The 27367-nt window shown below is 34.0% G+C and overlaps 1 protein-coding gene across 1 annotated transcript; it reads left to right on the top strand.

Moving 5' to 3' along the window:
* Positions 1-538: 538 nt before the first annotated feature.
* On the top strand, positions 539-25739 carry LOC108370298 (uncharacterized; the record flags this gene model as incomplete). The annotated part of the gene is made up of 4 exons (XM_017625606.1): positions 539-1028; positions 9387-9445; positions 14087-14303; positions 25669-25739. Coding segments are annotated over exons 1-4 (426 nt in total), but the record flags the coding sequence as incomplete, so codon positions are not given.
* Positions 25740-27367: the final 1628 nt, after the last annotated feature.

The raw sequence follows: 27367 nt of genomic DNA, 5'->3' as shown, positions 1-27367 counted from the left end.
TCCCGCCAGAGGCAACATGTTAAAATGATAATAAAAATTTTTGTTGTGCATCTCCGAATTATGAAAAAGTTTCGGTGAAGTGCAGAACATAAACGTATTCAAACGAAAAATCGCCAACCAATAGTTTGGTTAATGTAAACGAAATTGTGGTTAATATTACCAAATCATTGTTGAAAATATCAATCCAGGTATTGTTAATATTAACCAGAAATCGCGTTGATTCCTTTCCAAGTTTGAATTTGGTAATATTAACCAGTTTTTGGTTGATTTTTCACGCACAAAAGCCGGTAAAGCATTATCGGCGAGTGCGCGGAAAATGCTCTCTTACAACCGGCTATACTACATATCTACTTTGCGGAGCTTTTTTTTTGAAATGAGATTTATTTTTTACACACTCTTTCAACTTTAGTACAGATATTATCAAATTCACTTGTGGAAGAATTCAAATATAAAAGCTTATTCCACTAATTCCCAAGAAAATTTCTAGAAATACATTTACATATATCTAACTAATAACATTTTCTTTCATATTCAATTACAGATCAGACAGTTAAAGCTTCGATTCACTTCAGCAATGTGGCTTTGCAAAATGTACATAAATATTCAACTAAAAATTTAAATGTCAACAAAGCACAATTTTAATTTAAACGAAAAGCAATAACTACAACAAGGGAAATGTGCATAAAAAATGCTTGTGATGGTCTACAAATAGTAAACAAAAACAAAAAAAGCTAAAAGCTGAAAGCAAACAGAAACACCAATTACTAAAAATGGATAATAAAATGTGCAAATATATTAAAAAATTTACAAACTTTATGTATGTATGTACATAAGTGCTTGAGGAACGATGTGAACACAAAATAAAATTTACGAAATATTTGTGTTGTTATTAAATTCGCTAGCAAAAACTTTCGTTATATTTCCAACAAATAACTCAAACTAAGCAACCATGTCGTTAACTGTGAAAATTGTGCAATTTCAATTGCCGAAGGCCAAATCTAATTTAATCGCACGCGTCGAATTCCGAGGTAAGTTTCTTAAGTTAAATTTAACACAGTTGAAGCTGTGCTTTAAAGAGAAATATGTCTATTAGGGCGGGTTAAATTCTTTCTTTACTTTGTTTCGGTGACTGGCGTATTCTACTGGCAATTTTGAGGAAAAAATTTCATAACGACATAGCTCAAAAATTGATTTCGAGCCTTCTTATTTTTAATTTTATTAGCTACTAGCAATTACCCGGCGTGCTTCGCTGCGCCTTAAATGTATTTTTGTGTTGTAACTCTCCCCCTAAGCTCTTATGGCCTCATTTACAAAATATTTTTAAAGAACTTTATGAAGTTAGATTTAAAAAATATCGATCTATGAAGCACTGGAGTCTACTATCGCACCCTTTCCTCAAACGTGTATTGATTCAATATTCAAATAACGTATATTTATATAATTTGAAAAAATCTCCCTACTATACAAATATGTACAGCAGTATTAACTAATATTTTCAAATGTTGTGAGAGGGAGTAACAAAACAAAATTACTTTTAAGGCGCAGCGAAGCACGCCGGGTATTCGCTAGTTAGTTAATATTGCTGTACATATTTGTATAGTAGGGAGATTTTTTCAAATTATATAAATATAAGTTATTTGAATATTGAATTAATACACGTTTGAGGAAAGGGTGCGATAGTAGACTCCAGTTATAAGATTATAAATTAAATTGTTGTCAATATTTTTTAATAATTGTAAACATTCGCCAGCTGTTTCTGTTTATTTATTAGTAAAAGGCAGGATTGCCAATCTTGCGGCAAAACAATAATAAAAATCCAAAAAAACACGTAAAGCCAAACAGAATTAATTGCAAAACGTGCAATGATACAAACATTCAATTTCTTATGTGCACCCTCCACACAGACCCCAATCACTTCTGAAATTTTCATTTTATGTGCACCCTCCACACAGACCCCAATCACCCCTGAAAATTTCATTGAAATCGGGCAAACCCTCTAGGAATGATAGAAATCTCTTATGTGCACCCTCCACACAGACCCCAATCACTTCTGAAAATTTCATTTTATGTGCACCCTCCACACAGACCCCAATCACCCCTGAAAATTTCATTGAAATCGGGCAAGCCGTCTAGGAATGATAGAAATCTCTTATGTGCACCCTCCACACAGACCCCAATCACTTCCGAAAATTTCATTTTATGTGCACCCTCCACACAGACCCCAATCACCCCTGAAAATTTCATTGAAATCGGGCAAGCCGTCTAGGAATGATAGAAATCCGAAAAAAACACGTAAAGCCAAACTGAATTAATTTTTTTTTTGTTTTTGCAAAACGTGCAAAGATACACACATGAAATTTCTTATGTGCACCCTCCACACAGACCCCAATCACCCCTGAAAATTTCATTGAAATCGGGCAAGCCGTCTAGGAATGATAGAAATCCGAAAAAAAACACGTAAAGCCAAACAGAATTAATTTTTTTTTTTTGTTTTTACAAAACGTGCAAAGATACACACATGAAATTTCTTATGTGCACCCTCCACACAGACCCCAATCACCCCTGAAAATTTCATTGAAATCGGGCTAGCCGTCTAGGAATGATAGAAATCCGAAAAAAACACGTAAAGCCAAACAGAATTAATTTTTTTTTTTTGTTTTTGCAAAACGTGCAAAGATACACACATGAAATTTCTTATGTGCACCCTCCACACAGACCCCAATCACCCCTGAAAATTTCTTTGATATCGGGCAAGCCGTCTAGGAGGAGTATGCGAACAGGAAGTTTTGCCACTTAATTTTATTAGCTATTCCATAACCTATTGATTTTTTAACCAACTTCAATTTAATCAAATATACATAAAAAAGGAATTGGCTAGGAACCAAAAACTAAAATTTAAAATAAGGAGGCTCGAAATCTATTTTAGAGCTATACTTCCGCAGACTTTTTTGTTCAGAATTGATAGTAGATTACTTCAGTTTCCGAAACTAAGTCGGTCACATTCCTTAAGAACATATTGGTGAGTTTGTTTACATATATGGTACCCACGGTTGCCACTTAATTCTTTTTTTGAATACCACAAAGTATACCAAAATGTACCAAAATAAGTTTTACCTAAAAACATAATTATTAAAACACTTTATAAATAGTACACATTGGCTAGTAGTTAATAAACCAATTTCTAAAGTGTTTTTTGAACTATTACTTTTTTTATACGTACCCAAGAACCGCCATCGAAAAAAAAATCAAATTTGACTCAAAACATATTTCCTTCAAGCGTTTATACATGTGTCTTTACAGTGCACTCGTTGAAACCGTATTCAAAAGCAAACAAATTTTCTTTAATAGTTAATTTATGCGATTGACCGAAATGGAAGTGAAGTGCCTATTTTCACTTCGCGTCAAATGAGTGATTTGTTTATACCTTTTTTTTAACCGATGTGAAAAATATTTAAAAACCGATTTGAAAACAAATTCGAGTCAATACACTGTGAAATTCTGATCATATTGAAATTTGGTTTATGCATCCGCTTTGAATCACAGCGAACTGGATCAAAGCGCTTTGTGTGTCGGTATAAACAAGGCGTATTTTTTAATGCCATCACATGCCTTTATTAAGTTAAATGCTCTGTGAAAACGACCAAATAGTTTTTTTTTTAATAATTATTAAACAGTAGTTATGATTTCTTTACTTCAGGGAAGTAAAGCGAACTATATGCATATGTATAGGCGTATGCACATTAGGGTGCGTCACGAAAAAGTTTGCGGCTTTCCACTGGCATTATAAAATTTATTATAAATATTTTAAGACATCCGAAAAAATATTTCGGAAAATTTTAATATTTACTTGAGCTAAACCGATTTGAAAAAATTCCAAAAATTTCATTATTTTGATTCCGTTGGTATAGAAAAAAAAATATTTAAGAAAACTAGTTTTATTTATTAAAAAAACTCTATTTCTGGAGGTATTTTCAAATAGGTTCAGCCCACGTAAATCTCCATATTTTTCCGAAATATTTTGGCGGATGCCATAAAGTGTAATAAGTTTTATATTTTCGTTGGAAAAACACTAACGATTTTTTGTATGGAGAGTGATGCACCCTAATGTGCATAGATCTATTAGGCCATTTATAAAATTTTATTCCTCCCGGCTAAAACTCAGAAGTCGTACCGAGATTGCTGCAGAGGAAGTAATAAATTTCTTAGAATACGACTACCTTTTTCCCTTAGGAGCTCTGCTGTGACGCACCACAGAGGCTCCGTTGGGTCCCACGTTTTGCGAGAGCTTCGACTTTTTAGTTGCCATCGAAACTCTCAAGTACCGGTACCCACAAAACGATAACCCTTTTATGCAAGCCTGATTGGTTCAATAGAGTTTTGAAATTGTCGGTATACCAGACTTCGGGTGCACTTGCCAAACGCTCTGAGCAAGTGACTCTTTGAGGAATTACTACATTGAAGGGCTGGTTGAAGCATATTTTCGTTAGCATTTTGTCTATATGCAATCTACTGCTTCCCTAATAGCAAACACATCCGCCTGAAAATATGGGATCTAAACATCACTAAATACTACATACATACATATGTGTATGCAGTATTAAAATATTTTTGTTTACCGCTACCGCATAAATGGTTAAAATTAAATTAGACACCATAATTCAGATTTGTTATCAAAGGAAACTCCATAAAGATGAAAGCATAATTTCAGGAATTCTGAATAAAATATTTTTCCGTGTATGAAGACTCCGTCCCAATGTTAAAAGACACATGGAATTCAACGTGTTCGCACGTAACCAATTTTATTAAAGTTATGTATATGGAGAAATATGTATGTATGTATATATGTGCATATGTATGTGTGCACCTCATGGACGGACGTTAGTCAATATTGTCACATCAAAGTTTATCAATACCTCTTTGTTTGCCTCAGCTTTCACATTCTGATACAATTATTTGTTAGTATAAAATGCCTTCGTGAACATTTTTCGCATACTCAAGCGGATAGTGTGAAAAAAATTCCATAAAAACTGATAAAGGATCCATTATGAAAAAGCGTGCAATGCCTGAAATTCCTGAAATACTACTAAGTTGTCGCTGGTTTGGCCAGTTCGTCGTTTATGCCAATATTTACTTAGGATAGCAGTGCGATTTTACTATACTATACTATAGACAAATAGATTTACATATATATATGGAAAACACCTAGTGGTCATATAAACAGGGAAACGATTTCTTAAGTTCTGACGATTTGTTTTTCTTAATTTATTTTTGATTTAATTTAACAAAAAAAAGACCACATCTCAAACTTTTTACAAGATTTTAAAAAATTCGACAAATTTTAATAAATTTTCATGGAAATTTCAAACCTTTCAATCAGAATTTATAGAAAAGTTCTCGAAAGGTCGTGTTCCTATTGATATAGCCACCATTATAAAATGATAATTTAAGAATATTTTTTTATCGAGTAAATGTTTTAAGTTTCCATCTGATCCGGCCAGAGATGTTATGGGTCCTTAGCAGGGCTCGAAAATAACTCTTAACCGAAAAATCATATTGGTTTTTCTCGGATACTTATCATATTGCGCAGTCACGTAAAGGTTTCTCTCGTAGAGATATATGAAGGGGTTAGAGTCAAAAGGATCTAAGTTGATCTGACATTTTTTTTTTAGATATTTAAGGTTAAAGTTGATTTCTTATTTTAAATTCTGGGTAAATGTATTTGAAATGATTCTTGCCTAAATGAATGCAGGTTAATTAACTAATTCAAAGAATGATTATACTTTGTCACCAAATAAACACTATATTTTCAATAAATGTCACTTAGACCCTTATGATTCTAGCCCCTTCATATGTACAAATGCGCGCTTTATTTTGGTTGCCCTCTAAGATTTATATTTAATTTCAAGAAAAAATCTCCATCACTGAGCTTTATATTTTGTTTCAAGCAATAAATTTTCACTGAGATTTACCTAGAGACATATTTGTAATGGTTACTTGTTTTCGGTTATTAAGGACCAATTTCGAATGAATATTTAAACGGCACTTAAGTTTAATTTTGGATTGTTATCTTAATGCCATTTAACTTTCGTTGGGTGGCAACACTGTTGCTTGCTCCTTGAAATTGTTGTTGCATTTGTTTGTTTCTTTACATTTTGTACTGAATTATTCTTTGGAAAGATTGATACAACAACCTATCTATCAATCTTGGTTGTTTGGTACAAAAACTGGCCATTTAAGTGCAGATCAAATGTGTGGTCTGATAATTAATTTTTTATGTCAATCAACAATCTCTACTTAAATAGACCATCTAAAATCGGGTCTAACTGGGAGGAATAATATTGGTCGAGTAATTAGTTATTTTTACCCGGATAGCGGGTACCCGGATAGCGGGCTCTATTTGCCCAGGATACGGGTAGTGGGTTATCTTTACACGGGTAGCCGGATATAGCCTTTACTTTTCCCTTGTTCAGAAATTCATCAATGCAAAAAATCAGGCATATTTATTTCTAAACTGTAATTAATAGAAATGCCTAAGTTGCGCAACTACTTAAGTTCCAATTCGGCATTTGAATGTGTTTGCGGAGATTTCCAGCAAGTATAGTTTAGAAATAAAAGAGGCTGTCGCTTTCCATTGATGCGTTTCCGAAAAGGGGACGTACTTTTAAATTTTTTAAACGCAAATGCCATGCGACATTTTGCACTAAGCTGCACTTAAATTGAACTGTCAGATATAAGCGTTTTGACAAGTGACATGCAACGTCTTTTTGAATTGGTAATAGCATTCAGGCCATGTCATAGGCGTACTCAAAATTTGCGCATATGTACTATGTATTTATGTATTTATGCTCAGCTGCAAGCATTGAAGCGCTATTCAAGTTTGATCTTACCTGGCTTATATGCACATCAGTTGCCTGTAAAAAAAGGCAAAGGCGTTTTTTTTATTTTGCTGTTGTTGTCATACTCATTCACTGCAGCACTTCGCGCTATTGGCATTACAGCTACTGCAGCTGTCGCGTGCTTAACTAAAAACAGTTAAAAATGTGAAAGCCAACAACAAAAAGGCTCTGGCTATGGATGCGTGGGAAAATTGCAACTATGCTGAGGGAGTATCAGCAGCGACATCGTGGGACTGCATAAGCATATACACAAACATAAGTAAAGCAAAGTAAAAACGAGAATATATTTTTTGTATGGATTTTCTTCCTTCAGCTTTCAAATGAATTTTAAATATTCCTGCATTTTCTATCCCCTACTTGCTGAGTGTGTCATGCAGCAAAGTAAAGGGGCTGCTGGCGCTTTGTAGATACGTAGTGCGCTTTTTACATTTTTTTTTTTCACTTTTTATTTACCTTCACTGCTCTCCGTGCAATATACATACATGTGCAAGTAGCGCAGTGCGTTTTGAGCCACGCAAAATACGGGAAACGTAAAATTGAATGTAAACATTTGTATTGCGGCTGCTATAATAAAATTCTTAACTTATTTGCAGTGTCATGTCAATGGGGATATAGTTTTAATGAAATTCCGCAATCTGTTAAAGATTCCAAAATGGGGATCGCATGAGAATTGGCTCAATTTACTACGTACAATAAACTGTTTTGAGTAGATTACGGTAAATGGGTGTGATAATTGTGCCACTTTGCAATTTGTGCGCAGAAACACTTATGTATGTGAGTAGCTTGGCTGAGGTTTATTATCTGCGAGCAGGGAGTTATTTGGAGTGGAAAGATTATCATTTCACTTTAGAAGTTTTGAGATTACTGAGTTTGCTACTACGTCAAGAATGTGTTCTGCACTAAATAGTAATTTTACAATTAAAATGATTTCGCAACATCTGCTTAAGATAGTGTGAAATAGCTGTGTACAATTAAAAAAAAAAAGAACTGTAATATCTTATGAATGGAGGCATATGCCTGACTTACGTCTCAGCAGTAAAGGAAATGCGATGAACTGTAAAAAGTAAGCAGTATACGACGCTTTTTGTAGCTGCCAGGAGATAGCATATAATTTTGGTGTGGGGGTTTTGTGGACGGGCGCAGATTAGGACACTTCGTCTCCAGGTGCACTCCCATCAGTGAACGGCTTGCCTCAAGCCTCATCAGCGCTAAATGCAACAACATTGGTCTAATTTGTGCCTACGCATACGCCGTCGAAAATATCTTTTGACTCGGCACTGAGGATTAACCCAAAATATACCCAAATAAAGCGCATAGACAGCGAGATTATAGAAGTGCTTTCAGAACAGCTAAGCTCGGGTTTTCCCATTGCGACTTGAGTAAATCGCAAGAGCCCCTGCGCTAAGTAGGAGGGAAATATTGTTAATTAAGAGCCTACTTGTATGCCACATTCTTACAAGGTGACATGCGAACGGCTGAAAGTGACTTTTGTTGCCTTATATTTTTGGGAATTAAATTTTTCAATGACCTAAATGCGGACGAAACCTATTTTCATGGTATCAGAAATAATTCACAGTATTTTTTAGTAGAGTAGATGTAAGGGAGACCACTAAATATATAATATTTTATTAAAAGTTTACAAAAATTACTCACTTCCACAATTGGAAGCTTTTCAAAGAGTAAAGAAAATCAACTACAATACTTTTGAGTTTCAGTAAGATTATAAAATGACTCCTGAACACTGCCGCACGCCACAGCAGAATGTAGGATATACAAAAACTTTTTGAGTCAGTACTTTTTGGATATGTATCCTTTATATTAATAACCTCCTCCTTTTTTGGAAGTCGGTTAATAAATAACGCTTTTCTGGAAATCCGGGAATGAATTTTGTGCACCTAGTTTGTTCCGCACGACATACTGTCCGAGGTTCCATCCCTCGTCCGAGCGACAGAAACAAAATTCCAGGAGCGGCCAATGGCAAACCTCCGAGTGTATATCTGCCATGAAAAAAAAACTTCCCATTAAAATCATTTGTCGTTCAGTGGTGGCGTAAAACCTTAGGTCCCTCCTTTTTGAGTGACAACTTCAAGACGCACACCAAAACTCGGAGGAGAAGCTCGGCCAAGCACTAGCAAATGTGTAAGCGCCAAATATTTTTTATTTTTATATTTAACGCAGCAGCAAAGTTAATCAACTGCTCAGCTTCGTTGACTCTTCGAAATGTTTAAAAGAATAAGATCAGTTTTCGAAATTATTTGCCTAAATAATAATAAATATTTTTTAAAGCATGGGCAATTTTATTTAAAGTTCCAAATTAACTTTCCCATACCCTTAGGAAAAAGTCGCTTTCGTGGTTTAGTATAGGTCGATATTTTTATTCTCAGGCAAGATTAAGTTCGCAAGAGGATCAAGCATTTACTGGCTTAGTTTTTATAAAATTACAACTTTTACTTGATTTATCAAATATCTTTTCGTATTTCCATTTTTCAGGTGTTGCCCATATAACATCAGAATTAAATGCTGATTGCAACGTTATTGATGTTAATCAGGTGAGTAAAAGCATTATATATCTAATTCATTCGCCATCTGCACACTAATCATAGTACTTGAATGCATTATTTATCTGCAAAAATATAACAATATTCAATTATGTACAATGAAAATTTAATTTGTATAGTTTTATGCTTTTGTAACCATATTTGAAAATTATAAACTTGAATACTACCACAGCCCACAATTTGTCCTCAATAAATTTTCTATTAAGTAACTCCATATAAGTACCACAATTCAATATTCGAAACATTTTTATTTACTTGAACATAAATATTTTGCAATTTTCTGCCAAGAAGTGCCATGTAATTTATGTTCTTTCACAAATACACACAATGACCACAAATTTCAGAAGAAAATGTTTGTACATATGTATTTCTCCACGAACTACATACAATCAAATTCCGAGAAATGTTTTCCAAGTTAAACAGTAAAAAAATTAAACAATGCCAAAAGTACCAAAAACGAAAGTCCGAAATAAATCAAAGAAAAGCCAGAGGCTAGCGGTCAAATCAATGAAGACCTTCGGGAAGATGTGTTATTATTTTTCGCTTTTTTCTGTTGTTTGCGTGTAGCAGCGGCCAGTGAATAACGGTTTCCCCCAGCAATACACTGGCTTGTTGAGTGAGGTTAAGCTTACGGTAGGAGGAACACAGCGCAGAGTAAGACGGTGTACAATATTTCCAAGGAATTGAAGTTCGTAAGTTTTTTATTTAGAATTTCTCACAAATTCAGCAACTAAGCGGAAAAAATTAAATCCGAAAAACATAATTTAAGGACATTAGACTTTGGTGTCTAAAGACTTTAAGATGTTAATTTGTAAAAATTTGTTTGGGTTAGGTTAGAAATTAGCACTTGAAATTCGACGGTAAGGTGGAAGACAACTCTTCCTCCCCTAAAAATTTCGTTTAGGTTTCAGTTCGTTTCTTGTTAGGTAAACTTTGGCTATGAAGACCTTTTTTACTGCTGTGGTGTACTCGTAACTTTTTCCCAGTTGCGAGTTATCCGTCTCGCTGATCCGCATTTTCGACCGTGTCTAGCCATCTCATCGGCTATTACGTTCCCTTCGATATTGCTATTTCCAAGAACCCTGCAGAGAGTGACGTTTACATGGCTTAGTTATGTTAGTGATGCGCGTCATTTTCGATCAATTCTTTACTACCTTGGATCTTATCCGTTTAAATCTGAGCTTCGAAAAAGCAGCGCTTAGTTTCCATGAGTCAGAACCCGCACCAAACCGAGAGTTGTGGCTTAATGAGCTGGGAAATTTTCCTACACTGTTCAGCGTTCGCTGCACCAACTAAAAACCCAGTTGTTCACAAGAAGTCCGCAGGTTTTCATAGGTACCCCAAGTAACTTCCTTTCATTGCTGATAGTTCTTCGCCCCAGCGCTTTCCTGCAATTTCCATGTGCCCCGGGACCCACAAATCAGTCTGTTGCAATAGAGAGAGAGAGAGAGAGAGAGAGAGAGAAATCAGCAGCCGGATTACAACATTTGCTATGGCTAGTTTTGATCGCCAACAATTTCCAAAAGAATAACAAGCGCCCATAGCAACACGCAACAACTAGTTACATGCCCCCCATACTGCCAGATTTAGCTGATTGCACATTGCATATCTTGCTCATGTTGTATAATTTTAGAAACCACTGCTTTTTCATTTAGAGAATTTTTACCACAAAAATTAAGCATAGCGATTGTCAGAATTTCACTGCAGGTAATCTCAGACCAATTCTGACCCTACCCCAGAACTCTGATCGCTGCTTAGTCGTCAGTTTGCATAGATTTTTACCTCTCTAAACGGTATTACACAACTGCGCAACTGGTCGGCTGCTTCGTTATTAAAAGCTACCTCTGATTGGAATACGCTACAGAAATCCGGTAAGCTAAATTTGATATCTAAGAGTAGTTCCTCACAGAAGCCATCTCATTCAATTCTGCCGCCAACCTTCGACATATCTGTGGAAACACTCCCCGACCATTTGCTCCAGAGACTACCTCTTCCCACGCGTTCCTTAGCGGGTATATTTGTAGAGAAGATTTCCTGCTTGAGCTTCTTTTTCATCTTTGAGCCATCGTTGATTATGGTAATACCTTCATCGATAGGCCAGAATCCGATTCTTCTCTAGCTGGAAATCGTTTCAGAATCTCGAAACGGGAGCTAAGCCATTCCCTTCAAATTTACTCAAGATAGTTACGTGCGAATATTTGGCCTAGTTCCACAATTTTAAGCCCCCTTAATCTAACTAAGGCTGCATTTAAATGAAAAACCATATTCAGCCCTTCCAGTGAGTTTTCAACGGTACTGACCTCCTCATGGATAGCGCTGTCAATCGATGTGTGCTTTCGGTATGCATGCTGTGATTTATTCGTTATGAGGATATAACTACTTTCCCTTATACATATATATATTATATGTAAGAAAATTATTCCCTCTAGTGCCTTTAAGATAAACGATGAAAGGCTCATTGGCTTAAAATCTTTTTAAAATGAGTGACCTAACAACAAAACATAATCAACATTTACCTAAATAATCCATATACATACATAGATAAAGTGTATTTAAAAATAGCATCACCCATTTCTTTAATTCCAGAAGATGTGAAATAGCCAGATAATTTTCTTTCTCCTCCGCTTTATAGTTTCACATCCTTGGCATTAGCACACGTGCAAGAGTTTGTTATTGAATCTTCTTTATAAATTTTCATTGAAGTCAAATTTTGTTTCCGGTTTCCATCAATACACTCAGTTTCAATGTCACTTGTGTGCACGTTTGTACATCCGCAGGTTGTGCAAAAAAATACAAAAATAACAGGCAGCACATACTGAGTTAATTTAATAATACATCAATAGCTTCGATTGATTTTTTTTTCTTGTGATAGAAATTGTAAACGAAATTGAATTGCTTCCTTGCAGTGAGATCAAGTGTATTTGTGTGGCTATAATGTTACGCACACATCTAGGTGGATGGGTCACTTAAACTGAGTGAATGTTGAGTTATTTAATTTTTTTGTTGATATTTTCGGTGTATGTAGATGTGACAAGACTAAATCCCACCATGCAAAACATGAGAAATAAGCAACAATCGTCAATGGCAACAATAAAATTATTCCAACTATCGCCTGAAGCAATAATAAGGCGATTAGAAAACGATTCATTCAGGTAATAAGAAAACGACTCGCCCCGGCGAGTTGCCTTCGGCGGACGTTTTAGAGCGACTGGTAATAAGAAATCGATACGATGGCGATATTGCCGACAATAAATTTGTTTCCGAGGGTGACACGTTTTCTTATACTTTTGAGATTGGTTAATAGGCAGCATACACGGTGCGACTGTCTCGCGAGTCACTTGTGTATGTGTTGACACGCCTTTCGACTACAAACAATTGAGTCATTCAGAGTCAAGCCAGAGTCATGTCGGTGTAACTAACATATATGTATTTATTTTCGCAACCACATCCCAACCGAAAACATCCCGCCTATAAACATTTTAAATACAAAATGTGTAGGGTGTTATTGAATGCTACACTGAGGGAAAAAATTTTAGAATAAAAAAAAACCGTGCTAAATTTAAAAAATACGCATATGAAAGAGCACCAACCCAACTCGTAATAAATTTGAGTATATACATTTTAATATGTGTCGTTGTGCACTTCACAAATGCTTCTTCGTAAATAAAAAAATCCCAAATTTTATGTTCCATCTGATGGGAATTGAACCCGGACCCTCTTGGCAGCAGCAACCAATTGTGTCAAGCATCCTTGCACAGTCAGCTACAGCCATACTTGTCAATGTGTTTTCAAATGTTGAGTTTGAATCAAAATCGCATCAAGCGATTAGTGCATTTATGCAGATAAAAATGTACAATGTATGTGTGTATGTATGTGTTGACACCGCGGTACGGGCGTATTTGAAATTAATATTTCCATTATACGTGCACTTCTTTTGAACACTTTTCCCTTGATTTAAATACGTTGATTTTACTATTTTTTCTGTATTTAAATGCAAACATTTTTAAATTATAATCAAATAAAAAACATTAATTTTTCCTACGCGTATTTTCCCTCAGTGTAGGGAAAAATCACAAAGTGAATGCAACATAAACCTGCGCAATCATATTGATTGAAAATTTTGGTTGAGTGAAAACACTTTTGAACATTCAGAACTACACTGAAAAAATATGCCTTGACAGTAGAAGAAAATCTATTAAATTGCAGTCAGAATTAATATCAGTGATTGAAATCGTTTGTTTTTGTGGAGCTGTTTAATAAATCTGCGTTGGGAGCTTTTAGGTGCGTCCTGTGTCTGAGGGGTCCAGAATTTTACAAAAAAACAAAAAAAAAGTGGGCAGATATCTAAACACACACTGTATTCCCCGCAGCACGCCCTGGTATTAAACGTAGAAAAGCTGAACTGTAACCATTATTATCACTTGAATGCATTTGTACCCAATCAAAGTAAGAAACAAAATGCAAGTCCTTTTTTTTATATAATACGAGTACCTTTAGCTTCGTTAATACCCTCAAGCACACAAAAGCTTCATTCAAGCATAAATACTGAATTTCGTATATGTATTTATTTGCAGATATTCTTTAGAATATTTCATTATTTTTTTATTTATGAATTTTTCTTTCACTTTACAGTCTTTCATTTGGCCATTGGCACGGCCGGCCACCGATGAGGAGCCACTTACAGTCGAGTTGCGTACACAAACCACAAAGACTCTGCTGCGTACTGGACTCAGTCATGCCTCGGGCGGTCTGATGGGCGGCGGTGGGAGTAGTGGCAGCGGTGGCAGTATGAGCGGCATCATCAGCAGCAGTAGTAAATGTGTTGGTCAATATATTGTGTTGATGCAAGGTAAGCGGGATTTTAGAATAAAAAAATCAATTGTAGGGAAATTTTACAAAATAATGTATGTATGTATGTACATAGAGGCAAAAGCACTGTTATAAAAAATTTATTTTCTACACCCTGCGCTTTTACCACCTACAGCGCCAATAATTCTCGTCCTGAGTACATTCATTGCATAGTCAGTAAAGCATTTCGTTTGCGATAAACTTGTCGACGATTTAATGCAATTTTGTGTGCATGTTTTGCTAAGCTGGCATTTAATTAATGTTTAAGAGCTTGTTAATTACTTTGAAAATGCTGTCCACTAAGCTGTTTGATAAGCAAAGTCTACTGATCGACCACCAAAGCTATGCACACTGCACTTTATACGAGTATATATGTAGGTATATACAATTTCGGTGTGCGTGTGAGTTTGTAATTTTTTACTAAGTATTTATCGAACTGCTTGAGCGATTTTGAGGAAATTTATTTCTTGTGCAATTGGTACAACTAAAATGAGTATAAGCTATAGTTTTACCTTAGTTCCATTTTGTCCTTCTCGGCAGAAATAAACTAAATAGGAAGTTACGGGGATATTCTCGCCAAAAATGGAATTACCAGGTGACGATCGAAATTATTTGTTAGTAGAATTTTTATTTACATGTAAGCCAGTCGATGTCAAATCGACCAGTATGGTTGGAAAATACCATTTTTGATTTGCATGAATTTTTATCAGAACTAAAAAATTTCGAAAAAGATTTTCGAAATTTCAAAACAGGGACCATAGCGGTTATAAGCGACATCGAAAAAATCAACATTTAATCCTTATATTTTGATTTTTATCTTTTTCATCAAATTTGAGAATTATTTCATGAATTCTAAGTTTGCTCGTAAAATAATACTTACTTGANTGTCCTTCTCGGCAGAAATAAACTAAATAGGAAGTTACGGGGATATTCTCGCCAAAAATTGAATTACCAGGTGACGATCGAAATTATTTGTTTGTAGAATTTTTATTTACATGTAAGCCAGTCGATGTCAAATCGACCAAAATGGTTGGAATCGACCATTTTTGATTTGCATCAATTTTGGTTAGAACTAAAAAATTTCGCAAAAGATTTTTGAAAGTTCAAAACAGGGACCGTAGCAACTATAAGCGATATCGAAAAAATCAACATTTAATCATTATATTTTGATTTTTATCTTTTTCATCAAATTTACGAATTATTTCATGAGTTCTATGTTTGCTCGTAAAATAATACTTACTTGCTGAGTTTTATTTTTCCTTCAATAAATAACACTTATGAAATGAGTGTTTTTCAAGTTAATTAAAAAAAAAATTGTTTTCATGCTTTAATTAAAACCATTTAAAATCCATCAGCAAAAAAGTATCAAAAATCTACGTGATTTTTAGTCGCGTAAAACTTGCGCTTATTTTACTAAAATTTCATGAGCTATGTTAGTGCAAGATTTGTATGGAAATTTGTTTCATTTTTCTAGAGTTTGTATTAAGTTTAAAAATTTCAATTAATTTTATTATTTTGATTACAGCATTAAAATTTGTTTCATAAAAAATTACAAAAAAATTAGCTTGAAAAACATTGTAAGTATTTAAAATAAAATCACTACGCACTCAGTTTTGATCGCCAGTGTAACTTTGTTTTGTTAAGCGAATAAACAATTTTTTTGGTGAATACATTCAGGTTTATTTGTGCCCCGAAAAATACCCCTTTTTCTTTCTCAGTTGTACCCCAAGTCCCCCAATTTGCTCGTATCTGTATCCCTTTCGGCATTTTAGGTCTGGCAATCCTACTCCCTGACTAAGATTCCAATCTTCGGTTGTGTATTCGCAAGGCCAAATCGCGCTTAGGAGTCGGCACATGTGCCCAAACAGTTCCTAGTACCAAACTTGTGCATTGTTTTAAATACCCTACCTTGTGATATTCATTTCTAAACACATTTTTCCTTAACTTGTTAAATTACTCTCATTCTGTCTTATATTTATATCCCTCAACTTAATTACGATTACGGAAGTTCTGAAGTTATTTACAGAGAAGTGCCGGAAGTTGTTTTCCAAAAAGGTTTTTTCTAAAGCCATATTGAAATGCGCCAACCGGAAGGATATACAAATTTATCTCCTGCTTAAGTAGCATCAACTGGCCTACTATTACATACATACGTAGTGATATTTAAACTACATCTTCCAAGTATTCACACTTCAATAAAACGGCATATTTTAAGAATAAAGCGTAAGAAATGAAAAAAAAACATTGAAACACATTCTGAAGTCTCTAAAAAATTTTAGAATAGCACATAATTAGGCAACGTAAATTATCTTTTATACGGAAGCGCGCCACTTGCAACCACACTTTCACATAAAAACGCTACCCACGCGTACACACACACACACACACACACACATAAACACACAATCCTTGCCACTCAAAGCCCTTGATGTGAGCCATGTGCTGCTAGGGACAAGGTCAATGAAAAACGCAATTGCAAAAGCAACAACTACATGTTATGCAACAACAACTATTCTAAGCCGGTGCTTTTCGACAACTTCAGCAAATGATTTGTTGTTGTTAGTGCTTTCCTGTTTATAAATACCTTTGCTTTGCCAAAAAACATATTTATTTGTCATTGCAGCAACAAATTTGAGTACGTCCTTGTCACGCACACCTACAAGGAATTTATTATTGTGAATGTAGGTTTATAAGTTTATACTCGTATATAGCTACATACATATTTATGTATATACAACGATGTAGGTCAAGAGCAAGCTGGTGCGCAGCTAAAGCAACCGGCACTGCAAAGCTGCACTGGGTTGGAAGTGCAACGGGATGTGAGTTATTAAACTAGGTACGAGTAGAATCATTGCATTTTATGAACTAGTTAGAAGTGTGGTCTGGTAAACTATGGTAACCGTTTAAGCCCCTCATAATGATTGAAACATGTATTTTATTTGGTTTGTCGTTAATGTTTTTTTTTTTTTGTAAAGCTCATTAAGTCTGTTCACTGGAGTGTAATTACAGTACTTGTTTTGAATAATTGATAGCAGATTGAAAAGGCACGCAAAGTGTAACTAAGCTTTTGAGACATATTTCAATGTTTTTAGATTAAAATCGTGTCACTGTGAAATGTACTACATATATGGGTGCACACACGCGGGAAAAGTTATTTTTCAACAAATACTGCGGTTTTGCATATACACGTACATATTTACAATTATTTGGCCACCACAACAAACCTGGAAATTGACAGTCTCGGCCGTAGGTGTGCATAGAGTGGGAATTAAATATATGTATGCATATAACGGAATAGTCCATTAGATTGCGGTAGCATTTTATTGTGTACACAGAGAAATTTACGTTTTCAATTTTGTATGGCACGTTTAATTTTTAAAAACGTTTTGACCCAGGTATCGCATCTACAATATTTATTTCAGTTTTTAAAATAACCATTTTCAATTCATCATCTAAAGTTTATACATTTATCAATTTTTAATACGCACATTCTAAAACCGCTTTATAAAATGAGCGTTTGACAATTGAAAATTTAAAGAGATTCTAAAGTGTTTTTTTTATGGAAAATTTTATTTTTTTTTTATTTTAAGAGGGCTTCCTTTTTATATAGTGGCTGACAATTTGGCATTCTGCATTTTTTATTTTGTATGAAGTAAAATTATTTCGAAAATATTTGTTTTACTATTTTTTTTTTTTTTGAATACGCGCATCTTACCTGTATAATTTTCTCAGTGTAATTAATTAGTTGATAAAAATTTGGAAAACTAATAACAAAATTAGCTCAGCACTTTGGGGGATATGCATTAGCAAACAAATGTATCTGTAATATTTCAACAAAAAGGCAATTAATTTTCTGAAATCCCTTGGGTGACCTGAGGTGAATACGAGAGCAACATAATAATAATAATGTTATTAACTAAAACGTGAAAATATTTAGTATCTAATAATAAAATTATAATATTTTGCAGCTTATACTTTTATTAGGCGTTTGACCGAGCTTCTCCGTCAATTTGTGGTGTGCGCCTTGATGTTGTCACACAAAGGGGAGGGACCTACAGTTTTACGCCCACTCCGAACGTCGATGATACTAGCAGCTTATCACATCACAGAATTTATATCAAATATTTACCTGTTAATTTTATTATTTAATTGTACAAATTTTCTGTTTGAATGGCGCTGTAACCGGATTGTAACCGATTGCGAAAAATCAAACCAACTCCTTTTTAATGACTCCGCCATCCTTTACTGCCGAAATGCATGCCACATTGAAATCTATTAGAGCAGGAGCGTTTGTTATAATTCCTCTTATCTTCTTCTTTAGTAGCGCTGTAACCGCCTAAGCGATTTTGGCCGAGTCCAAAATAGCTCACCAGTAATTTCTCTTTTGTGCCTACTGACGCCAAGTGAACGCAAGTTCAGTCTTTCACATAACACTAGATAAGTTCTTGTAACCTATGCTTAGAAGGCTGATCCCGCGATAGTTGGCTGGTAGGGCGGGCTTGCTTTTCTTGTGGATTGGACAGAGAACACTTAAATTCCAGTCGTCGGGCATGGGTTCAACTGACCATATTCTGCATAGGAGTTGATGCCTGCACCTTACCAACTCCTCGCCACCGTACTTGAATAGCTCAGCTGGCAGGCTGTCAGCTCCAGCAGCCTTGTTGTTTTTCAGCCGCGTAATCGCTATTTGTATAGCGTTATAAATCCTACTACAATTATATAAATTCCCCCCATCGGTATAAGCAATAATTCGTTATGTATAGCCTATACGAAGAAACACTCTGTCGAAGGTTTTCATTAGATTTTATAAGGCACGTTTTTATTTTTTACGGCGTACTTTATTTTGAAAAGAAAAAATACAAAAGACAGAGGGTTAAAATAAATGACTTTCCTTCAAAATAAAGGACGAATGGTCACCGTATACATGCGTCACTCACTCACTTTCTTTTTGACTGCTTTAGCTACGCGTTCAAATAATTAAAAGCCAACTTTTTTTTTAAATTAATCAAAGTCTAAAATCATTCCATATATTTTTGCGCTTATTCGCATATTCCAGCTGACTTCCAGTTCTGATGCATTTTAATTTAGTACGTATGTATGTACTTATATTTGCCTGCTCACTGACACCAACACCTTCAGTGCGCGCGTCAAGTGCATCCGACAGGCACAATTTTCCGGCTGTTGCTCGCGTCCTTGTTGCCGCTAAGTGCTTGCCTGTGTATAATTTAACAGTTTGCAAATGCTTATGTACATACATATGTATGTAAATATACATATGTGTACGAACTTCCGAGTGAAGTGGCTGCTTTCCTCATTAACCTACTTTTGTTTGAAAACCATGCTAGTAATTTATGTTTATAATTAACTTCAAATAATTTTAAAAATTTAATGACAGTAGGCCGGCTTTTAACTATTAAGTATATAAACCGTTTATTTCATCCTATTGAAAAAATTTTAGGTTTTCCTACGATCTCTTAAATATCTGTACTGTAGATACGAAATATGTGGGTCCCTCCATTTTTGTTATAACCTCAAGACGCATCCACATTCGAGGGGAAGCTCTATCACAAACTTATGGGAAATAAGAGCGCCAAATATATATTACTTTGTTATGAAAAAAAAAAACCGTCGTTTATAAAAAGTTTGCATGCTATTAAATAGAAAACAATATGGCCTAGTCACGGCACAAAATCCGACCAAAGCTCCACCAGTCTTGTGTGGGTACCATATATACATACATACTACATATATGCAAATCCTTATACACTTTGATATACATATGTAGTTAAACACGCGACAAAGGCTCACCTGTCAGCCACTCGAGAACATTTAAGAGTGACTGGAGTGCTGATACAATGTGTCGTCGCACACATATGTATGTAAATAACTGCATACACCCTGCAGGGAAAGCCACTAGTTGTGAACTAGGATACTACCAATTAGCTTTTCAACTCAACTAGTTTGTCTACCATCTTTTTTCCAAATGTTATAAGTACCTACATACGTCATTTTGCTCGCTCCGCTCGAGCAGTCGCAATGCTGGACAGAGCAAAGTCCTAGTGGGTATTATTGGTGTTGTTGTAGATCATTCTGCAGGACCGAGGTTGAAATCCGCAGAAAGAAGATTTTTTTTTGTATGTTGGTGTTGGTTGATTTTTCCGACAGAGTGGTAAGATGATTTATTTTGGAACGAATTTTTTCCTTTTCTAGTGGAATTTTTTTTTTTTTTGAAATTTTATTATTTTAAAACAGAAACTATTTTTTGAGATTCATTCAATTTTAATGGTATTTAGTTCTCTTTGGGCTTAATTTTCAAATTACACTAAACTAGTGAACCCGCATGTCTATAAAACGCCCAAAATTGAATTTAAAAAACTTAAAAAATAATCCAAATGTTAGTTAGAGCTATAAGGGGTCCGACTGCCAGTGAAGAGCAGTCTCGCATAGTGCACGTTCTTAATTTCATTAAATTTCAAATCACTCTATACCGATGAAAAGAGTTCTTAACTTAAAAAGAAAATAGAACTTTATCACACATTTAGAGGCTAAGGTCTTTAATTTGACCTTTCAGCTTTGAAATTTCTTTTTGAAAAATATTCTCAAACTAAAATCTTCTTAAATCTCTTTCGTCTGACATTGTGAACAAATGGCAACCCTGCTAAATAAAGGTCAGGAATAAAGCCTTTTCAAACCCATTTCGATTCATACCCATCTTTTAATAATTCATCCAACTTATAGAATAATTTTAATGTAATTTTTTAAACACTTGGCAACTCTCTTCATACATTCCAAATGTTCAGACTAAAGATTTCTTAACATTTTTTAGTTTGACTACGGTATTTTTATATTTCATATACTTTTTGTATTAGTTAATTGAGTTAGACCTTTCAAACAGTTGGCAGCCCTCTTCAAAAGTATTTTCAAGCTTGGTCCTTGTTAACTCTTCTTCGCCGGACTTTGCGACACATATTTTAATTAACTGATGAATTAAGTGGAATATGATTTTACAAACATATGGCATCCCCGCTAAATACTGTTATGAAATAAAAAATTTTCTAACCCCCTTCTATTGATACTCATTTAGCTTATTAAATAATTTGAATTTAACTTTTTAAACTGGTGGCAACCCTCTTCCACCACCTCAGAAATATTCTTAGCGTTCAACCTAATGGTTTCCCAACACTTCTTCGTTTGACATCCATATTTTGCTATTTCATATGTGTAACTTGTGTATAAGTAAACTAAATTCGACATTTCAAGCACGTGGCAACCCTCTTCAAAATATTTTCAAACTACTACTTTCTGAAACCCATTTCGTTTGGCACCCATATGCCGACACATATTTCTCTTACCTAATATGATTTTTTAAACAGGTGGCAACTTTTCTATAGTTAAGCTAAGAAACAAAGCTTTTCAAACGCATTTTTTTTTAATGTAGCAACTTTTTTCGAAAAAGTAAAACTAAGACTTTTAATTTGACACCTCATTTCGGAAGATCGAACGAACGGCGCGGAAATGATGGCATTGATTATTAAATATTTTTAGTTTAATAGTTCAACAGGTGGCAGCTCTTTTCGCAAAAGTAAAACCAGTTTGCACCTCTACAGACCAAGCGCTTTAATTTGATAAAAAATCCATATACATATGTATAGATTGTACATGTATAGATTCTCAGTTAATGAACTGGTACTTTTACTGCCTGGTTTGTGAATATGTTCTCAACCACGACTAAATAAAATGTAGGTGGAACACCTACACACATTTATTTTACAGTGCTTATAACACATACATTCATATATACATACATATGTATGTTCATAATTATATACATATACATGCATATATGGGTCAATCCTTCCCAAATCGAGAAATGATTGGAATCGCCCATTTTTGATTTGGATAAATTTTGACCAGAACGACGTTCTGCGAAAGCTCAAAATTTTAAAATATTCCACATTTTGCAAGCTATGTATTAAAAAAAAAAGTTTGCTTTAAACAAAAATTGTTTGAATAACTTTATCTAGAGTTTGCAAAAAGAAGTTTTTTCAGAGTTCAAAAATGGATATCTTTAAAAAAATACCTTGAAAATTTAGGGATCCTTTAAGATCAGTCAGAGGTTTTGTATAAACAAAATTAGCTAAGAATTGTTCTTAGTTTTTGTTTCTACGATTCTGCAGTTTTTTCATTTTTCGATTTTTTTTATATTAATTAAGGGCTAACCTTTAAAACAAGACGAGAACAATTGTTGTAACTATATTAGTGTTTGAGATATTCAAAAAATATTCTTGCAAAATACCGGAAATTTACAATTATACATTACTTTCAAAAAAAAATATAATTTTTTTTCTTTAGCAGAACTTCGTTACATGTTATGTTACTTTGTTACATGTTTGACCAAAAGTCATCTAAATCAAAAATGGTCAATTCCAAACATTGGTCGAAGTGACATGGATTGACCCATATATACATATGTATGTATGCATGCATGAACTTGCTGCATATTTTTCTAAAAAAAATGCATAGTATGCATGCAATAAGGTGGTTTTGCTTAGAGGAGAAGGAAAGTCGGAAATCTGCATGTAATAAAATTCATTTGAGCGACAAAATATGTTTCGCTATAAATTTTCAAAAATATTTAGCAGATGTGTACAAAATTTGTAACGACTTCATATCAGTGATGGGGAAATTAGAAACAATTGTCAGATTTGCGGGCCTTCTGTAATTTTAAAGAAAATTCGGTACAGATCCACACTTTTAGGTGCATTTGGAAAAAAACCAAATATTTTTTTTTATGAATCCTTCAGTTCTACGTTCCATTAAGTTAAGTTAAGTTGCCAAAATCAGGCCTTTAGCCATACAGGTTCGCCAGAAACATTGCGTGTTGTGAGCACATTGCTACCTGATGACTTTAATGTTTAGAGCAGCGGAAATTTTTGATAAAATTCTGCAGAAATACTCCTACAAACATACATATGTACATACATATACATAGATGTCACTTATTGTGTAGAAAATGTAGCATAACTCGGAGCGCTATTAGAGAATATTTATGCACCGCAGGATAAAAATTCTTCTAATCCGCTACTTGAAGTGGAACTAAAGTGCACTCACGACAATAGTTTGCAATTAGTAACAAAGCTTTGCGGTAAATACTTTACGAGAAAACGTTCATACATACATATGTACATAGGTATATACATTTTTATATAGCAATGGAAAAATCCAAGTTAGCCAGCCAATCTTCTAATATATGAGTAAAGATTAAAATTTAAGTGAGTGCAATTTCATAATCCCCAACGAAGCGACAAAAACTTTAAGGACCAGTTTCTCAATGTCTGGTTAACACAAATCTCCGGTGAAACATCGTTATCGACGTTACTGACTCCATGCATATAACACTGTGTCGGTAACGTCGGCAACGATGTTTAACTGGGGATGAGTATTAACCAGAGTTGGTGAAAACGGCCATAAGAGTATCACAAATGACATTGAATGCAAATGCAGGCGTATCAAAAATAAACTGAAAATTGAAAAATAAAGAAATTCCCTATGAATTCCTTAATAATTCCGAAAAAATTGAAAAAAAAATCCCATAAGAAACGAATTAGCGCAGTACGGCCGGAAAATTGTCAAATTCCAAAAGCCGTAAAAAATATCGAAAAGTCCTTTAACAAATGCTGAAATTTACCGATCACTTAGGTTTTTCTAATATAACACCGTGCGACAAAAGTTTCCAAACACACGAAAGAATCAATATACTCACTTTTTTATACTTAGTTTTTTTTGTGTGTAAAATTTACTGCCGCACGGTGTAACCGGTAGACTTGGCAGACGTTGGCCTCTAACATAGTCATTAATGGAAAACGCAACGAAAAAGTATCGAAAATTTTAGAAATACATTAAAATGTCAGCAAGTCCGAGAAAGACCACAAACAATTTCTTGAAAAAACTCCCGAATAACTAGTATAAAAAACAACGGAAATCTTGAAATCTCTTAAGCAATCCCTGGAAAATCCTCGTAGGAAATCTCAAAAAGCTCTCAAAAATATCAAAAACTCTCAAATATCGAAAAACGTAAAATTACTAGTTATTTCTGTTTATAATCAAATGTAAAGGTTTAAATTAAAAAAAGTATAAAAGTAGTAAAATAAGTAACAAATGCCGAAAATAAAAAAAATTAAATTTGGATTACTCCCGAAAAACAAATAACTCCCAAAGCATCCCTGAAAATTCCAAAAATACCAAAAAATTATCCCAAAAGTAACTGGAAAATCCTAGACACCCCCAAAAAAATTTAGTGGAAATATAGAAAGAAAATGCAAATGTTGAATATACTGAATTAGATTAATACATACATACACATTTTTATTATTGCAGGCTATTATTTTTTTGCACACATTTTTAAAGTATTTATATACCTGCATTCATACATATGTACATTAGACTGCACCACACCACAAAAAAAATGTACTTTTTTACCGTAAATATTACGTTTTAAGACTTTCGCCAAAATATTTCGGAAAATATTAAGATTTCTGCTGGACCGAATTGAAAATTTAGTTTTTTTAAGTATTTTTTTTAAAATCCATTCACATGAAAAAAAAGTCGAAGCTTAAAAAGTTTGCATAAAAATATTTCATAAAATTTTTTTACGGAATCATAACGATGAGATTTTTGAAGCTGTTTTTAAACTTTTTTCAAAGATTGGCTTAAGAAAAACTTGAATAACTGTGCCAAAACTTTACCGATTTCGAAATGTATTTTCTCGCTATTTTTATTTTTTGCAAATAAATGGTATCTAATATGAACGAGCATCATTCCAAGATGAATTAAGATGTCTTGAGAAAAAATAATTATTATTGAGACGTGAATGAGTTAATTTGTAAAGAAATAAAAGAGGTGAGAAAATGCCTATCTACTGATACCTCAGAAGTCTATATCGGCATTGTTTTGGCCCAGTTATTCAAGTTTTTCTTAAACCAATCTTTAAAAAAATTTAAAAAACCGCAACAAAAATCTTATTATTATGATTCCGTTGAAAATTTTTTTTTTTATTTTTATGCAAATTTTATAAGCTTAGACTGCTTTGTCATCTGAGCGGAGTTTTTTCAAAAAACCTTTTAAGAAACTATTTTTATTGATAAAAAAAACTCCATATTTGGAGGTATTTTCAAATTAATACAGCTCACGTTGATCTTAATAATGTTCCGAAATATTTCGGAACAAGTCTTAAAATGTAATAGATTTTGTAATCCCACAACTTTTTTTGGTGATGCAGTCTAATGTACATACATACATACATGCATGCATATGCATGTGCGAACATGCATCTAATCTATAGATTTTTTTTTTTGCTCAACCCCTAGGTTTAATCAACAGTGGTTACATACGCATTGAGGACCAAATGGTGGACATATCGTCGAATAAACCCATACAGGTAATTACAAAATGAAAATGTAATAATTTTTTATATACATAAGTAAATTTATTTTCATTTTGATACATACATAAGTACAAATTAAACTGACAGAAATGAGCTTACATAGTTTTTTTTTAACATTCCTCAAAATTTGGAGTAAAATTCTGCAACACCCATTCTTATCTGCTCTTTGATATGAAATGAGAGAAAATGAGAATTTGTGTGTGAGTTTGAATTTTTAATTTCAAAATTATATAACTTGAAAACGTCAGACAGCCTCTCAATGGTTTTGCCTTGTAATGTTTTTATAATGGCTTGATTCATTGACTTTCCAACGATATCACATTTTTGTGATTACAGCAAGAAATAGTAGTGGTATTCATCTAAACCGATAACTTTATCAAGCAGATAATCTTATAAGTCTATGCACTCTGTTACATGAACGACCCACACTCTCTTTTCGTTTACACATGCGACAATAGTCGTGTTTTCTGTGGTTATAAAGCGCAGTGTCACTAACTTTATACTACTAGCACGGGGATAAAGAAATTATAGAAACTACCTCACTAAATTGGAAACAAGTAAGAAAGTCTAAGTTCGGGCGGAGCCGAACATTAAATACCCGGCGCAAGTATTAAATATATGTTTTTTCACCCTTCCGAAACCTTCCGCCAGTTGGTAAGCCGAGGTGTATCAATTTTGGGTAAATTAGCAGGGATGAAAAATGGAAATTTCAGATTGTACCTAAAATCATAAAATAAATGTACCTAAATGAGACAGATTGTACCTAAAAAAAGTTACATCATTCATTTGTAGTTTTTTTTTATAAATTTTATTTAAAACAGGATGGATGTACTTTAAACATGATTAGGTTTTTTTTTAACTGAGCCTATATCTATTGACTATAGTCTAATGGGAGTCGGAGAAACGTTGTTTTTGTCTAATTTTGACTACTGAAAAATATTGGCGAAAAAGGCAAAAACACACTTTGCGAAGTATACTTCTTTATCCAGCAACAACACGAAAAGTCTGCCAATTTATCCGATTCCTTTTAAANGGATGTACTTTAAACATGATTAGGTTTTTTTTTAACTGAGCCTATATCTATTGACTATAGTCTAATGGGAGTCGGAGAAACGTTGTTTTTGTCTAATTTTGACTACTGAAAAATATTGGCGAAAAAGGCAAAAACACACTTTGCGAAGTATACTTCTTTATCCAGCAACAACACGAAAAGTCTGCCAATTTATCCGATTCCTTTTAAAAGGTGCAACAAGTCTAGAGAAAATAATCAAATTGCCGTAAGTAACTTCGAAAGCATTTTAAATATATTTCCAGAAATCAAAAAGCGAATATGGGTCAATAATAATAATTGTACCTAAAATCTACTGACTGTACCTAATGTACCTTTAAGTCATCAAAAGTCGGAAAAAGGTACAATTGTACCTACTTTTTCATCCCTGTAAATTAGCGTCCTTCAATTTCGAAATATTGAAGTTTAAAGCATTTCTTAAATTATACCGTTATATGAGAATCGGCCGTTATTTTAGTCCGATTTCAATAATTTTCAACGTTTTGCTTACACGTGGCAAGTACAATAACCATACCGAGTTTGGTACAAATTGGTAGAACGGTTACCGATATAC

The sequence above is a fragment of the Rhagoletis zephyria genome, unplaced genomic scaffold (genome assembly GCF_001687245.7).
Source record: "Rhagoletis zephyria isolate East Lansing unplaced genomic scaffold, Rhagoletis_zephyria_1.1 Rzeph_scaffold_04134, whole genome shotgun sequence".
Taxonomy (NCBI): domain Eukaryota; kingdom Metazoa; phylum Arthropoda; class Insecta; order Diptera; family Tephritidae; genus Rhagoletis; species Rhagoletis zephyria.
The sequence above is the reverse complement of the archived record's forward strand: the minus strand, read 5'-3'. Positions and strand labels throughout refer to the sequence as shown.